Source organism: Hemiscyllium ocellatum, chromosome 5 (assembly GCF_020745735.1).
Source record: "Hemiscyllium ocellatum isolate sHemOce1 chromosome 5, sHemOce1.pat.X.cur, whole genome shotgun sequence".
Classification (NCBI taxonomy): domain Eukaryota; kingdom Metazoa; phylum Chordata; class Chondrichthyes; order Orectolobiformes; family Hemiscylliidae; genus Hemiscyllium; species Hemiscyllium ocellatum.
The window spans coordinates 106,492,619-106,510,227 of record NC_083405.1 but is presented as its reverse complement, the minus strand read 5'-3'; the positions used below and the strand labels follow the sequence as shown (position 1 = coordinate 106,510,227).

The window sequence follows — 17,609 nt, the reverse complement described above, 5'->3', positions numbered from 1 at the left end:
CCTTTCTACCACCCAAGTTACTCAATTTGCCAGAACATTTGATTCCAGCCCTGTTTAAGGCATTTCTCCACCCCCTGGAAGACATTCCTTACCTTTGGACAGGTCAGTTAAAACAGACTTCAGGTCTCCTATTTCTGGCTGGAGGGAACCAATTTACTACACCACCATTTGAGAGGCCTCTTGTACCACACGGACCTGGGTTAATTTGCCTATTCCACACCACCACTTCTGTTTTCATCCATACTAATAGCCACGAAACGTGTACCTGCTGCACAAAAATAGAGCACTGAGGCTACCTCACCAACAGAGCTGTGAGCCCCCTATGTGCCTATTGCCCTGAAGCAGCACTCCTTCCTGACCAAGGGGATAACTATCTAAAGAGAAAGTAGCTCCGTGTAAACTAAATTTTCCCACAACCAGTTTAACATTCTTCTGGCTGCTGCTGCAAGAGACTTGAGCTGCAGAAGCTGGTGATCAATTACCAACTTAAAATAGGCAATTGCCAGATGAAGACCAGGCACTTAACTCACAGGAAGTGGGGCAATAACACACAACCAGTGGTTCTATTTTCATAGAGTGCTTCCATTTCCTGTATGGAAACTGAAATTACACTGCCTCTTTTAACCGTTTTCCCTTCCATTATTTTGGAGAGCTTGAAAAGCAGCATTGTCAGAGCTTTTTCTGATCAACTTTCCATAGCCCATGTAGTTATTCACAGAGGCACAGAAGCGGCAAGTTTACAAAGAGCAGGGGAAAGGGATGAGGGAGGGAGAAAAATTAAGGCTGCAGACAGGGTCGGGGAATCATTGTGTTCACCACTGATGTAATGCAACAATCAAATTCTAAAAACATTTTTATTCACAGAAAGTTAAATCTACAGTGAGAGAGCTCAAGGAAAGCTTGTGCTATAACAAAGACAAACAGCCTCCTCTGAAGCTGTTCTCAGCTCAGTGGAGCTGCTTTGCCTCTGAGGCAGAAATAACAAAGAAGCAGAACTTCAAAAGGAGCAACCACAGAGCAACGGTGCTTCTCAAAAAGTTAAATGCCCCATACAATGCTGTTAAACTCAACTAACGTGTCAACAATTTGTCCAGACAATTTCTGAGCACTGCTGGTAATTAATTAGTTGCCTGGGAAAGATCACAGTTTAAATCATAGCTGCATCCCAACGCATCTGCTCAGGACACAGCATAATTAGCTGCAAACAAAGCTACAAATAAATGCATTGACAAATCAGGTTTCATCTTGTTTAGTGAGCAATATACATTCACAAAAATAAAGACAAAATAACATAAGAACATTTCTATGCCATCAAATCATCCTACATTAATACTATCCAATGTCAATATACTGGAACAGCCTATTTCATCCCTAAATGCAGGCTACCCTGATAATAGAAATTTCAGATGGAATGTTAGATTTACCATCTTAACTGTTTATCTTCTACTCAGGATTTCCAACAGCTTGTAACTGAAAATACAAACAAAGCAATTTTCACTTACGAATAAGGAGTCATTTTTAACCAGAGAGCACAATTTATCATACGAGGACTTCAAATGACACCCTTCCTATAACATGGACCATGACTACAAGATCACTTCTTGGCAGTCCATGTTCTTCACTGACATAAACATAAAAACGAGGAAAGGAGCTTAAAGGCACAGACAGGGATTATTGATGTTGGCAACACTGCTGCGCAAGGGGCCTACAACTTCGTGCTTCTAAGGAACTGCAGCTCCTGAGATCAGAAGGTTAACAGCACATGCGGTAGGAGGTGACGGTGGAAGAATATGCTAACTTCATTTCACAATTGAGCCAGAATGCCAAACACAATTAAACACCATAAATGGAATGCAACGAAATATATTGAAGTCATATTAAAACCAATTTAGATCATTCACTCCACATGCAAAATTTATCAAAGTGCAGTACCTTTGAAGTACTATGATAAATTTTAACACTTGGTAGTAAATAATCTTACACACACAGAACTTAACTACTGAAAGGTTGAAACAATGGCTGCACCCTATTTTTTTCCTTTGTGGTTCTACTGTGCATGTCTTCGTTCTGCTTTCATTTCCAACTTCAGTATTCAGCCGTAACTTCAAACTCACTGCGAACTGATATTTCATGGTAACACCTGTATGAATAAGACTACCAAGATGCAAGGATTACTCCTACCAAAAAGTCACATCTTAAATAAAATCAAATATCTGACAATCTTTCCTTACAAAAGCACTGAAGCAAATGACCTAAAACACATGATGGTACATTTCTGCATGACAATGATTAAAATACAGAGACCGTCTCTGTCTAAAATCAACACGAGTCAGCCAAATGACTTTTCTTCCCCTATCCCCCATTCCCACCCACATTCCACCATAAAAGGTGAAGCTTTAACAGGGACTGACTGCTAATTTTCTAAATCAGCTTAACTATTTCTGAAGCCCTTTCTAATTCCAAAGTTATAGGGGAAAAGCCAACTTGATGGCTTATCTGCTCTACATCCTCCTTCCAATGCAACTTCTACTTAAGCCAACAAGGGATAATCCTGTATATTTGTGTTTTTAATATTGAACATTCAAAGTGGACTGTTGTGTGTGCAAACGTATCTCCATCGTGCAAATGTTATTCACAAACAAATCTTTCTTCTCTCCTCCCTCCCTCAAGATCCATGTTCTCAACATACTGTGCTGCACTAAGTACTTTAAATTTTCAGAAATGTACTGGACTTGTATTAGCTTCTCAGATTAATGTCAGTTATCGGTATTAATTTCTTAATTTGTAAAAAGCTCAATCAATCACAAATTTAACTTTCGTAAACATACATGAGCCTCTTTAATTCTCTGCGCCTACCCTTCTGTAAATTATGTCATAATTGAAACATATTCAACTTCATTAATGTATACTGAAACAAATACTTAGTATAGGAAACTGTACACAACACTTCAGAGCTGCCAAAGGTAAAGGAAAATAAATAATAATTCAAAGTAGTAAATGATTAGAAAGTGCATCTGAAAGTTTTTTTTAAAAGAATAGAGTGTTCACACAAGAGACAGCCAGTGATTGAAGGAGATCAGTAAGGCAATCCTACAAAGCACAAGGTGTAGGCAGCTGGGCACAGCCACAGAAGACTGGGCAAAGGAAGCAGGGCTGAAAATGTGTTGCTGGTTAAAGCGCAGCAGGTCAGGCAGCATCCAAGGAACAGGGAATTCGATGTTTCGGGCAAAAGCCCTTAATCAGGAATGGCTTTTGCCCGAAACGTCGAATTCCCTGTTCCTTGGATGCTGCCTGACCTGCTGCGCTTTAACCAGCAACACATTTTCAGCTCTGATCTCCAGCATCTGCAGACCTCACTTTTTACTCAAAGGAAGCAGGGCACATACAAAAATGTCAGAATGTTAGAATGGGTCTTGGTGCACAACAGTGCATGTACAGCAAAGGTTTTGGTCAGTCCATTTTGAAGAAGAGAGACACGGACCCACAGTAGTAGAATAGTTGAGTCAGCAAGTGACAACATGGATGAAAATTTCAGCAGAAGATCTGTCAAATAGTTAAAGTTCCACAGGAAACTAGGCAGTCTTTTATCCAAGGTTAGAACCTCAGTTTAGAAAAGAATAGGTCACCAATGTTCTGAACAGCCTGGTTCAGCCGAATGAATCATGGAGTTTGTTGTGATGCAAATGAGAATAGCATTATTCTTTCAATTGTTGAGCTGAAGGGAATGTCAGTTCATCCAATACTGGATGCTTGACAAACTGGCTTATTCAACATTGAGGCAAAAGAGCAGGACTCGTGCATCAACAGTGTGCAGATCAAAACTAATTCAGATGATGTTGCCAATGTAAAGTATATCAATGAGGAAGAGGAGGTCAGTGATGGACTTCTCAAAATGATAGTGCAGCATTGAGAAGAGGTGTATAGACAGAGATACTTTCTCCCTGAATGGATGGGAAAGGGTGACAGATTCACCATGCTGGACATCAGGACAGAGATTGAGAATGTGGTGCTAGAAAAGCGCAGCAAGTCAGGTAGCATCCGAGGAGCAGGAGAATCAACGTTCGGGCAAAAGCCCTTAGGAATAACATTCCTGATGAAGGGCTTTTGCCCGAAGCATTGATTCTCCTGCTCCTCGGATGCTACCTGACCTGCTGCGCTTTTCTAGCGCCACACTCATCTCCAATCTCCAGCATCTACAGTCCTCGCTTTCACATCGAGAGGTGTTAAAGAGAATGGTATATTGTCAAATAGAACATAGAGATCATGGATGATTAAAAAATGTAATTCATGGCTTTAGTTTTGTATTGAAATGGGACTAGTGGAAACCTGATTAGAGGATTCAAAAAGGTACTGACGAACAGTAAAAACAAAAAATGGGAGAAAAGAATGAATTCACAGAAATATTCATCAACTTTGGAAGCATCTGAGGAGAGAGAAAGAGGAATCACGTACGACTGCAAAACTAGAGGAAGTCATGGCCCGCAGAACGGCATCATTTCAAACATCAGCTGAAATGCGAAATAGTAAAAGAAGTTAGGTGGGTAGCAATTTTGTGGAAATGGGATCAAATGATAATAAAGGTGAGTCTAATTGGTAAGGTGAGCTTGAATTAAGTAATGAGAGATACAGGAAAGAAATGAGAAACCTTGCGATGGGTGATCAGAATAAGAACCAAGCAGTCTTTAAGGAACTTTGTCTAATTAGGAAAGAAGGATGAAGTAAGGTTGTCTCTTGATGAGAGAATAAAGACTTTCAATTTGATGTTAGACGAGGTTAGCAGAGATATTGTCACAAGGGAGTCAGCAGTGGAAAAGACAATGGGTTCTTTGCTCTCGATAACAACCCTGGTGACCTGACCAGCAGAATTGATATAACAATAGATAGCTAAGCCACTTGTGTATCAGAACACTCATGTCAGTCTGTCTTGGGACTGAATCAGAGAAGTTGAGGTTTGTAATTAAAGAAGCTGGAGTGGCTTTTTTTCAAAATGTTGTCTGGGAGCAAAACTACTGATGATTTCTGATTTTATTTGCAGAATGAGAAGTACAGCTACTAAATCTCTGCTTTTGCTAATGAATATGTCTGCAAGTAAAATCTAATAATTATCAATACCAGTTACTGAGTTAAATCATTTCTTTCAGTTTCAATGTTTATCTCCACATCAAGTTTTGTAAGGGAATTCTACCATGACAAGCACGAACAAACCAGAGTCTAAAGTTTCCAGTCATATGATTGCAAAGAAACTTGAAAAACACTACAGTAAAATTTCAGGAGATTTTTTTCCCCTGGTTTATTCCAATTCAAAGGCTTAGCTGACCCACTTAAAATTGCCTTTGAAGTATTTGTTACATTTTTTTTCCTCAACTGTGAACAAGCAGCATATGGTAGATTTCCTCATCTTTGCTGCAGCCCAAATCTGTTCATCTTATGTAAAGGTTATGTAAACTACCCTGCCCTTGGAAAAATCACAACCTGATCTATTCTACACTGATACATCGCTCATTTTAATTACCTCCTTTAACCAGTTTCAATCAACATATCTGACGCTTTCCTTCAGTGCTCATGACTCGTTGAAATCACGTTTACATAGCAGCCTATAAACCTTGCAAAGGAGTTCACACAAACCTTACCTGGCAAAACTTGACACCAGGCCACGAAGAGATTATTAGAGCTGAACAAAGCTTTGGTCAAAGTGACAATTTTAAAAAGCAGTTTGAAAGGAAAGAGGTGCAAAGAGGTTTTAAGTAGAGAATTCCAGGGCATGGATGAAGGCTTCAGCAGTAGGTGGGCTGAGATAGCAAAAAAGGCAGGGTGAGTAGGTCTAGATTGTTCACAGTCACTTTCAATACAGACAATAGCAGAGATGGAATCAGTGGGAAAGGTTGCAGAGTTATAATCAATGTTTTGTCTTGGGTTATCTCAAGAATTAATTGGAGTTTGTTTCATTACTTATTTAGTGACGTGGGCTTCATTGTGGCTCATCCAGGACTAGGTGTCAAACAGCAACTTAGAAAAAACCTTTAACATAGTAAATCATCCACTGTCCTTCATCGAGCAATACGAAAATAGGACAAGTGATTAGAAGCTTTGTCAAAGAGTTACGTTTTAGCAAGTCGCTTTGGAGGGGCTTGGACCATGAATTGGAGTGTTTAAGGAGAGAATTCTGGAGCTCCAATTCAAGATATTTGAAGACTGCCAACAACAAAATCATTAAAATCTGGAATGTACAAGGCAAAACTATGGATTTCATTACCTGGAGTGCAATTGATGCCAAGGCACTGAATAAATTTCAGGAGAAGATAGACAGATTTTTAATTTGTAAGGGGAAAATAGCTATGGTGAGCAGGCAGCAAAGTGGAATTGATGCTGAAATGAGATCATAATAAACAACGGAGCAGGCTTGAGGGGCTGAATTGCCTACTCCTGCTCTCAGTAATTATATTCTTAATAGTAGTCAAATTTGGGAAAGGTAAAAAATGAGGTCTGCAGATGCTGGAGATCACAGCTGCAAATGTGTTGCTGGTCAAAGCACAGCAGGCCAGGCAGCATCTCAGGAATAGAGAATTCGACGTTTCGAGCATAAGCCCTTCATCAGGAATGAGAGAGAGAGCCAAGCAGGCTGAGATAAAAGGTAGGGAGGAGGGACTAGGGGGAGGGGCGATGGAGGTGGGATAGGTGGAAGGAGGTCAAGGTGAGGGTGATAGGCCGGAGTGGGGTGGGGGCGGAGAGGTCAGGAAGAGGATTGCAGGTTAGGAGGGCGGTGCTGAGTTGCATCCGCTGCACCCGATGTGGCCTCCTCTATATTGGTGAGACAGGCCGCTTACTTGCGGAACGCTTCAGAGAACACCTCTGGGCCGCCCGAACCAACCAACCCAATCACCCCGTGGCTCAACACTTTAACTCCCCCTCCCACTCCACCGAGGACATGCAGGTCCTTGGACTCCTCCACCGGCAGAACACAACTACACGACGGCTGGAGGAGGAGCGCCTCATCTTCCGCCTGGGAACCCTCCAACCACAAGGTATGAATTCAGATTTCTCCAGCTTCCTCATTTCCCCTCCCCCCACCTTGTCTCAGTCGGTTCCCTCAACTCAGCACCGCCCTCCTAACCTGCAATCCTCTTCCTGACCTCTCCGCCCCCACCCCACTCCGGCCTATCACCCTCACCTTGACCTCCTTCCACCTATCCCACCTCCATCGCCCCTCCCCCTAGTCCCTCCTCCCTACCTTTTATCTCAGCCTGCTTGGCTCTCTCTCTCTTATTCCTGATGAAGGGCTTATGCTCGAAACGTCGAATTCTCTATTCCTGAGATGCTGCCTGGCCTGCTGTGCTTTGACCAGCAACACATTTGCAAATTTGGGAAAGGGTAAAGATTTTAGAATATTATGCAACTAAAGGTGGTTAAAAGAGAGGGTGTGCCATTAAGGGATTTTAAAATAAGAGAAAATTGAGGCACCTCTGGAGTAGGTCACCATATTGGTAAATGGAGACAGGGATGCTAGGTGAATGGGATCTGGAGCAAGTTGGGACATACACCAAACTTTAAATATGTTTCATTTCCTGAAGGATAGACAACACAAGGTCAGCCAGGCCTGCACTGGAACATCATGGCTGATCTGTGGCCTAACTCTGCAGACCTGCCTTTGGCCCCAATCCCTTAACATCTTTGCTTAACAAAAATATATCTATGAGAAAGTGAGGACAGCAGATGCTGAAGATCAGAGTCAAAAAGTGCTATCTCAGACTTAAAATTAACAAATGATCTAGCATCAACTACTATTTTTGAAAAAAGGTTCCAAACCTCTACCACACTTCTATGTCGATGTGCTTCCTAACAACTTTCCTATATGGTCTGGTCCTAATTCTCAGACTATGCCCCCTAGTTCTAGAATCTCCAACCAGTGGAAATAGTTTATCTTTAATGACTCTATTCTCCTGTTAATATTTTGAAGTCTTGAATCCGATCACCACTTAACCTCCTAATTCTGAGAGAAAATAGGTCTAATTCGTGTAAGTAGATCAGAAGTGGGAATGGTCACCAATGACTGCATAATGTTCAGCATCATTCATGACTCCTCAGATTCAGAAGCAGTCCATGTTCAAATACAACAAGACCTGAAGAATCTCCAGGCTTGGGAAAACAAGTGGCAAGTCACATTGGCACCACACAGATGCAAGTAATGACCATGTCCAATAAGATACATCCTATCCACTGCCATTGAAATTCACTGATGTTATCATTACTGAATCCCCCAGTTTCAACAAGTCAGAAGTGAGAAATATGGCAGCATATCAACTGATTGAGGCCAATGTTATGTTTTCAAATTATGACATGTCTCAGAAACAGAAGCAAAACAAGGATAGTTCCTTGGGACATTTCCAACAGAACACTATTGACGTGTGAAGTGAAGTGAAGTCATTGCAAATAATTCTCTATTATTGGATGATTAGGATGGGACCATACAAATATAATCCCACCTAGAAGATGAGCGGTACTGGTCAACCACACCAAAGGCTGCAAACAGGTTAACAGAAATGAGGCACGATGGAGGAGGTGCCTGAGTTGGACTAGGGTAGAACAAAGTTAAGAATCACAACACCAGGGTATAGTCCAACAGGTTTATTTGGCAGAACAAACTTTCGGAGCGCTGCATCTTCATCACGGTAGCTAGTGATAAGACTGTGTCCCACTAGCCACCTGACGAAGGACCAGAGCTCTGAAAGCTTGTGCTTCCAAACAAACCTGTTGGACTATAACCTGGTGTTGTGTGGTCTTTAACTTTATTCTATTTGTGGGTCAACTAACAGAAAAGAATATAAATACTTGCATTTATGCAACCATCCCACTACAAAAAACTGGTATTTTTTCTTTCTACTTGTCAAAGCAAAAACACATGATCAAAAATCTTCTTTGGACAACTGTGTTCAGTCATGAAGTGGAGGTGCCAGTGTTGGACTGCGGTGGACAAAGTTAAAATCACACAGCACTGGATTATAGTCAAACAGGTTTATTACACCTCCACACTCACTTCCCTCCAAGGCCCCAAGGGATCCTTCCATATCCGCCACAAGTTCACCTGTACCTCCACACACATCATCTATTGCATCCGCTGCACCCGATGTGGCCTCCTCTATATTGGTGAGGCAGGCCGCTTACTTGCGGAACACTTCAGAGAACACCTCAGGGCCGCCCGGACCAACCAACCCAACCACCCCGTGGCTCAACACTTTAACTCTCCCTCCCACTCCACCGAGGACATGCAGGTCCTTGGACTCCTCCACCGGCAGAACATAACAACACGACGGCTGGAGGAGGAGCGCCTCATCTTCCGCCTGGGAACCCTCCAACCACAAGGTATGAATTCAGATTTCTCCAGTTTCCTCATTTCCCCTCCCCCCACCTTGTCTCAGTCGGTTCCCTCAACTCAGCACCACCCTCCTAACCTGCAATCCTCTTCCTGACCTCTCCGCCCCCACCCCACTCCGGCCTATCACCCTCACCTTGACCTCCTTCCACCTATCCCACCTCCATCGCCCCTCCCCCAAGTCCCTCCTCCCTACCTTTTATCTTAGCCTGCTTGGCTACTCTCTCTCATTCCTGATGAAGGGCTTATGCTCGAAACGTCGAATTCTCTATTCCTGAGATGCTGCCTGGCCTGCTGTGCTTTGACCAGCAACACATTTTCAGCTTATTTCCAAATAAACTGCCGGACTATAACCTGGTTGTGTGATTTTATTTCCAAATAAACCTGCCAGTCATGAAGTGAAGAATTAAACTGAACACTCAAACCTGGATTTAAATGACAATATTCTACTGCACCAACTGAGCTAAAGTGACAACATACATTTTCAGCGAGAGTCAATCTTGCGTGGGCTTGGTACATGTGCACGTAATCTACCTCCCTCATCATAGAATCAACTCGTATAGCTGTATCTATAAAGCAAATGCTGGAAATTGAAGGGGGTGGGGAAAGGTGGCGGAGGTGGACAGGATGTTTAAGGCCATGCTGCTGCCGTGGGTTCTCGGCTGTCTTTTACAACCCCGGGCAACTTTCACGAAGCACCAGGACCCCTCTGACCAGGCCAGAGATTAATCCGGTTGAGTGGGCAAACACACGTTATCAAAACAAGCAGAAATGCAGCCCGAATCACTGAGCTATCGCCCGGGGTGGTTTAAATGCACAGGGAGGAGAGAGTCCAGTGTAACATGAAACATCATTCCGTGTACGGTCAGAAACCAGATGAATCCGGAAGAGGGGAGGAGGCTAGAACAGTTGAAACAACAGAGTTTATTATTTTTTTACTTATTAGCAAAGCCCAAGAGCAGACAGCTTGCACTCCTCCCGATTTGGAAAGCGCGTATTCACCTGGAGTGACCCGGGGCGCGGTTCCTCATATTGATTTATTTTATTCCTCCCCAGAAATAAACCCCCCAGTGTCTACACAATTATGAGGCGATCAAGATGTAGTTAAACTGGTAAAACTCGGCAGTGCTTGTCCAAACCCAGCACTCGTTCAGACGTTTCACTGACGTCTGTTTGAAAAGGAAATCGGGTCAGACAGCGAGAGGTTTTGTTTTCTGGGTGGGGGTCAGTCAGCATCGGAAACTCGTGGCTCCCCCACCCCCCCCAAGATCAGGCTCAACACCAGCCACATAGACAGCACCAAATGCTGCAGAAATGTATATTCTGCTTTTAAAATTAAATCAGTGAGATTTGGTACCGACGGTGGAAGGAATAACATTGCTCTGCAGTCGAGGACCCAAAGGAGATAGATGGACATCAGTCTGTACACACACACACTTCCCCCGGGCCGCACACACGTCCTGTCCCCGGGCCAAAGGAAGACAATCAGACAGCAGAGACAGGAGGGAAAGCAGAGCCCAGGACTGGAAGGGGAGGGGGAGGAGAAGGGAGGGGGTGAAGGGATGGGAAGGAAGGGGAAGGAAGGGGAGAGGGTAAGTGGGGGGGGGAAAGGGGAAGGGGAGTGAGTGGGGGGGGAGAAGAAGAGAGGGGAAGGGGAGTGAGTGGGGGGGAGAAGAGGAGGGGATGAGGGGGGGAGAAGAGGAGGGGATGAGGGGGGGAGAAGAGGAGGGGATGAGGGGGGGGAGGAAGAGGGGATGAGGGGGGAAAGAGGGTGAGCGGGGGGGAAGGCGGCGTGGGGGGGGAAGGCAAGGGGAGGGGGGGTGAGGGTGAGTGGCGGGGGAAGGCAAGGGGAGGGGGTGAGGGTGAGTGGGGGGGGGAAGGGTGGGTGAGAGGGTGAGTGGCTGAGTGGAGGAGGACGGGGAGGGGGTGAGTGTTGGGGGGAAGGGTAAGTGGAGGGGGTGAGCGTGGGGAAGGGGGGTGAGGGAGTGGGGGGGGAAGAAGGCGAGGGGGTGAGCGGGGGGGGAAGAAGGCGAGGGGGTGAGCGGGGGGGGAAGAAGGCGAGGGGGTGAGCGGGGGGGGAAGAAGGCGAGGGGGTGAGCGGGGGGGGAAGAAGGCGAGGGGGTGAGCGGGGGGGGAAGAAGGCGAGGGGGTGAGCGGGGGGGGAAGAAGGCGAGGGGGTGAGCGGGGGGGGAAGAAGGCGAGGGGGTGAGCGGGGGGGGAAGAAGGCGAGGGGGTGAGCGGGGGGGGAAGAAGGCGAGGGGGTGAGGCGAGGGGGTGAGGCGAGGGGGTGAGGCGAGGGGGTGAGTGGGGGGGGAGGCGAGGGGGGGAGGCGAGGGGGGGAGGGAGGGGGGGAGGCGAGGGGGGGGGCGTGGGGGTGAGTTGGGGGGGGAAGGGTGGGTGAGTGGAGGAGGACGGGGAGGGGGTGAGTGTGGGGGAGGGGTTGAGTGTGGGGGAGTAGGCGAGGGGTTGGAGGGTGTGGAGGGGAAAGGGGAGGGGCTGAGTGGGGGGAGGGGGTGAGTGGGGGTGTGGAGGTGAGTGGGGGGTGAAGGGGAGGGGAGAGTGGGGGGAAAGGGGAGGAGGTGTGGGGGTGAGGGGGAAGAAGAGTAAGGGGAGGGGTGAGTGGGGATGAGGGGGAAGAAGAGTAAGGGGAGGGGTGAGTGTGGGGGGGGGAGAGGGAGAGTGTGGGGGGAGAGGGAGAGTGTGGGGGGAGAGGGAGAGTGTGGGGGGAGAGGGAGAGTGTGGGGGGAGAGGGAGAGTGTGGGGGGGGGGGAAGGCGAGGGGGTGAGTGGGGGGTGGGAAGGGGAGGGGGTGAGTGAGTGGGGGAGCGGGGTGAGTGAGTGGGGGGGTGAGTGAGTGGGGGGGGGAGGGGAGGGGGTGAGTGGGAGGGTGAAGGGTAGGAGTTTAGTGGAGGGGGAAGGGAGGGGGTGAGTGAGTGGGGGGAGGGGATGAGTGGGGAGGGGATGAGTGGGGAGGGGATGAGTGGGGAGGGGATGAGTGGGGAGGGGATGAGTGGAGGGTGAGTGGGAGGGGGTGAGAGGAGGGGGCAAGGGGTGAGGGTGAGTGTGGGGGAGGGGGTGAGTGGGGTGGTAGGCGAGGGGTTGGAGGCTGTGGAGGGGGAAGGGGAGGGGGTGAGAGGGAAGGGGAGGGGGTTAGTGGGGGGGAGGGGGAGTGGAGTGAAGGGGAAGGGGTGAGTGAAGGGGAAGGGGTGAGTGAAGGGGAAGGGGTGAGTGAAGGGGAAGGGGGTGAGTGAAGGGGAAGGGGGTGAGTGAAGGGGGAGGGGGTGAGTGGGGGGGAGGGGGTGAGTGGGGGGGAGGGGGTGAGTTGTGAGAGGGGGTGAGTGGGTGAGTGAGGGGGAAGGGGTGAGTGGGTGAGTGAGGGGGAAGGGGTGAGTGGGGGTGAGGGGGAAGGGGTGAGTGAGGGGGTGAGCGTGGGGGGGGGAGGATGAGGGGAGGGGGTGAGCGTGGGGGAGGGGGTGAGGGGGGGTGAGGGGGGGTGAGTGGAGGGGGTGAGTGGAAGGGTGAGGGGAGGGGGTGAGTGGAGGGGAGGGGGAAGGGGAGGGGGTGAGTGGAGGGGAGGGGGAAGGGGAGGGGGGTGAGGGTGAGTGGGGGGGAAGGGGAGGTGGACGGGGTGAGTGTGGCGGAGGGGGGTGAGTGGGGGGTGAGAAGGGGGTGAGAAGGGGAGGGGGTGAGTGGGGGGTGAGAAGGGGAAGGGGAGGGGGTGAGTGGGGGGTGAGGTGAGGGGAGGGGGAGAGTGCGGAGGAGGGGGTGAGTGCGGGGGAAGAGGAGGGGGTGAGTGCGGGGGAAGGGGAAGTGGAGGGGGTGAGTGGGGGGTGAGAAGGGGAGGGGGTGAGTGGGGGGGTGAGAAGGGGAGGGGGTGAGAAGGGGAGGGGGTGAATGGGGGGGGAAGGGGAGGGGGTAAGTGGGGGGGAAGGGGGAAGGGGGGTGAGTGGGGGAAAAGGGGAAGGTTGTGGGGGTGAGTGGGGGCGAGGGGGTGAGTGGGGGGGGGAGGGGGAGGGGGGAAAGGGGAGGGGGGAAAGGGGAGGGGGGAAAGGGGAGGGGGGAAAGGGGAGGGGGGAAAGGGGAGGGGGGAAAGGGGAGGGGGGAAAGGGGAGGGGGGAAAGGGGAGGGGGGAAAGGGGAGGGGGGGAAAGGGGAGGGGTGAGTGGGGGGGGAAGGCGAGGGGGTGAGTTGGGGGGAAGGGGGTGAGTGGGGGGGAAGGGGAGGGGGTGTGGGGGGGGGTAGGGGAGGGGGTGTGGGGGGGGTAGGGGCGGGTGTGAGCGTGGGGGGTGGGAGGGGGACAAGGCTAGGGGGTGAGTGTGGGGGGGGGAAGGCTAGGGGGTGAGTGTGGGGGGGGAGGGGAGGGGGTGAGTGTGGGGGGGGAGGGGAGGGGGTGAGTGTGGGGGGGGAGGGGGGGGGGTGAGTGTGGGGGGGGGGGGGGGGGGGTGAGTGGGGGGGGAAGGGGGTGAAGTTGAGGTGTGAGTGGGGAAAAGGCGAGGGGGAGAAGGCATGGGGTGAGTGGGGGGGGAAGGCAGGGGGAGAAGGCAAGGGGTGAGTGGGGGGAGGGGGTGAGTGGGGGGAAGGCAGGGGGAGAAGGCGAGGGGTGAGTGGGGGGGAGTCGAGGGTGAGAGTGGGGGGGAAGACGAGGGGGTGAGTGGGGGGGAAGACGAGGGGGTGAGTGGGGGGGGAGGGAGGTGAGGGGGTGACTGGGGGAGGAGGGAGGTGAGGGGGTGACTGGGGGAGGAGGGAGATGAGGGGGTGACTGGGGGAGGAGGCGGGGAGGCGAGGGGGTGAGGGGGGGGGAAGGCGAGGGGGGGGAAAGCGAGGGGGTGAGGGGGGGGAAGGCAAGGGGCGGGGGGGCGAGGGGGAAGGGGAGGGGGTGAGTGGGGGGGGAAGGGGGATGGGGGTTGAGTGGGGGAGGGGGGTGAGAAGGCGAGGGGGTGGGGGGGACGGCGAGGGGGGAGGCGAGGGGAGGGGGAAGGGTAGGGTGAGGCGAGGGGAGGGGGAAGGGGAGGGGTTGAGTTTGGGGGAGGCGGTGAAGGGGGAGTGGAATGGAGTGGGGGGGAATGGAGTGGGGGGTGAGCGGGGGAGGGGGAGAGTGGGGGGGAGAAGGCGAGGGGGTGTGGGGGGAGAAGGCGAGGGGGTGTGGGGGGAGAAGGCGAGGGGGTGTGGGGGGGAGGGAGAGGGGGGAGGGAGAGTGGGGAGGGGTGAGTGGAGGGCAGGGGAGAGGGGTGAGTGGGGGAGAGGGGTGAGTGGGGGAGAGGGGTGAGTGGGGGAGAGGGGTGAGTGGGGGAGAGGGGGGAGGGAAGGCGAGGGGGTAGGGAAGGCGAGGGGGTAGGGAAGGCGAGGGGGGAGGGAAGGCGAGGGGGTGAGTGGGGGGAGGGAAGGCGAGGGGGTGAGTGGGGGGAGGGAAGGCGAGGGGGTGAGTGGGGGGAGGGAAGGCGAGGGGGTGAGTGGGGGGAGGGAAGGCGAGGGGGTGAGTGGGGGGAGGGAAGGCGAGGGGGTGAGTGAGTGGGGGGGAGGGAAGGCATGGGGGTGAGTGGGTGGTGGGGGAGGGGAGGGGGTGAGTGAGTGGGGGGGAGTGGAGGGGAGGGGAGGGGGGGAGTGGAGGGGAGGGGAGGGGGGGAGTGGAGGGAGGGGAGGGGAGGGGGGAGTGGAGGGGAGGGGAGGGGGGAGTGGAGGGGAGGGGAGGGGGGGAGTGGAGGGGAGGGGAGGGGGGAGTGGAGGGGAGGGGAGTGGAGGGGAGGGGAGTGGAGGGGAGGGGGTGAGTGAGGGGGTGAGTGAGTGGGGGGGAGGGGAGGGGAGGGGAGGGAAGGCGAGGGAGTGAGTGGGGGGAGGGGGGGGATGGGGGGAGAGTGGGGGGGGGGATGGGGGGAGAGTGGGGGGAGGGAAGGTGAGGGGGTGAGTGGGGGGTGGGGGAGGGGAGGGGAGGGGGTGAGTGAGTGGGGGGGAGGGGTGGGGAGGGGAGGGGGTGAGTGGGGGGAGGGGAGTGGAGGGGAGGGGGTGAGTGAGGGGGTGAGTGAGTGGGGGGGAGGGGAGGGGGGGGGAGGGGAGGGGAGGGGAGGGGAGGGGAGGGAAGGCGAGGGAGTGAGTGGGGGAGGGGGGAGGGGAGGGGGGTGAGTGAGTGGGGGGAGGGGATGGGGTGAGTGAGTGGGGGGGAGAGTGGGGGGAGGGAAGGTGAGGGGGTGAGTGGGGGGTGGGGGAGGGGAGGGGGTGAGTGGGGGGTGGGGGAGGGGGGTGAGTGAGTGGGGGGGTGAGTGAGTGGGGGGAGGGGGGAAGGGGAGGGGGTGAATGGGGGCGGTAAGAGGGGGGAAGGGAGGGAGGCTCGGACGAGAGAAGTAGGGAGGGATGGTGGGGGGGGGAAGATCGAGGGGGAGATGGAGTGATGGGGGTAGAGATCAAGGTGGGATGAGAGACAGATAGTAGGGGGAGAGATATAGGGGGAGAGATCAAGGGGGTGAGAGAGGGAGGGGTTGGTGGGGTGAGTAGGTGAAGGGAGGGTGGGGAGGGAGGAGATGAACGGGGCAGGGGGCTGGAGGAGGGAGGGCGTTGTGGGGAGGAGGGAGGCGGGGAAGAGGAAAAGGTATATTTACAGAATGGTGCACATACCGTCCACCGCCTCCCTGTCGCTGATGTGCTGCAGGTTACAGCCCGTGTCCTCCCGGCTGATGTCGGTGTCGGTGCGGTATGTCTCCAGCCGAGCGTGGTTCCTCCGCAGTTTGGGGCTGGAGGAGACACAGCATGAAGTGGTATTCCCCATTTTCTCACTCTGTTTGTCTCTCTCGGCGGATGCTTAAATATTTTTTCCTTAATTGAATGAAGGATCGGATTCAGGTGGAGCCAAAAGGAAGTAGGAATTTCCACACGAGAGAAGAAATATATGATAGATATTTAAAACAAGGAGGGAGAGGGCAAAGAAAAATCTCTGTCCGATCAGAGATACACCCTCACCCGGCAGCAGCTAGCACTGCACAGCCATGGAAACGAACCGGCGAGTTTTCCCCCCTGTCTCTCCTGAGACTGACCGACCGGAGGGAAGCTCTGCTCAAAGCTCAGCAGCTGATTCCCCTCTCCATCTCCTTCAAGTGTTCGCCCTAAGCCATTATTATTGTTTTCTTCCTCCTCCCTGGCTCACACTGAGGAATCGAGCCCTTCACGGGTTTAAACGTCCTCCAAGGTGACAGGAGCAACAAAAACACACAAGCTTCAGGTGGAGCCTCGCATCATTGTTACTGTGTGTGTGTTCGAGTCTGAAATGGTGACTTATCCTCCAGCACAGACACACACATACACAGTAACAACAGTGCAGTGTAACCAATCCGCTCGAGGAGTTCCGGTTCAAGGGTAGCGATTTGCCGGTGAATACAAAGTGATACACAGTCACCAGCCGAGGCGATACATTAGTGTACAGCCGCCGACCGTGTAGCTGCAGCAAAACCAGCCCCCGCAGCAATTTTAGTTGGATCGACAGAGGGCTGCAAAATTCAGGACAGTGCATGCGTGGGTGGGGAATGCCCCGTCAGCTTTAATTCGACGAAGTCCAGTCAACTTTTTTTTTGCACGCAATGCAAATGCTAAATGTGTTTCTCTTTCCAATTTCTCCCACTTCCCCTGTAAGCACCAACCGAAGATTCCATGTCACTGCGTCCTCCATCTCCCCTTCCCGCTTCCCAACAACTCTGTTTGATATTTATTCACCTGGATAAATGAGTGTTGATATCTGTTTGACCACTGCGTCTATAGCAGACGATCTTCCCTCCAGTTGTACCTTGTCTTCACAGGTGCACTTTTCACCAAGGTTGCATTTTCAAACTGACTCCCTGTAGTAACCCCGGCTGCCACCTAAATTCCGAATTGAGCACCAAGGACGACTGAATATCAGATCTTCTGGATCTTGGAATGATTGCAAAACAGGAAGAGGCTATTCAGCCCATCACATCTGCACTGGCTCTCTGAATAGCAACAGCGCCAATTCCCAGCCTTCAATTGCTCAGATTAAACCTGTCTCCACCACACAATCTGGCATCAGATTCAAAGTCCCATTCGCTACATGAAGACGGTTTTCCTTATCTTCCCATTGCTCCTTTTGCCAATTTGTTTAACTCTGTACCTCATCCCTGGAACCAATCGAATGAATCTTTTCAGCACTTTGTCCAGTGCCTTCACGTTTCCCATAGTATGTTGCCAAAATGGGATTCAATCCAAGCAATATGCTCCAGTGACTTCCTTTCTCGTCAGCCTGAATAA

At 51.7% G+C, this 17,609-nt stretch overlaps 1 protein-coding gene across 3 annotated transcripts in view; it reads right to left on the bottom strand.

Annotated features, from left to right (window-relative positions):
- Positions 1–17,264, bottom strand: part of ccny (cyclin Y) — a 243,992-nt gene extending 226,728 nt beyond the window's left edge. Inside the window, exon 1 of one of the 3 annotated variants that reach the window (XM_060825092.1) lies at positions 15,972–17,264. In XM_060825092.1, coding sequence (XP_060681075.1) covers positions 15,972–16,122 — 151 coding nt within the window. In that variant the 5' untranslated portion in view covers positions 16,123–17,264. Of the gene's footprint in view, positions 1–1,502; positions 1,535–2,025; positions 2,135–15,971 lie in introns of those variants that run through there. The other 2 variants (XM_060825093.1, XM_060825095.1) reach the window with 2 other exon arrangements.
- Positions 17,265–17,609: the final 345 nt, after the last annotated feature.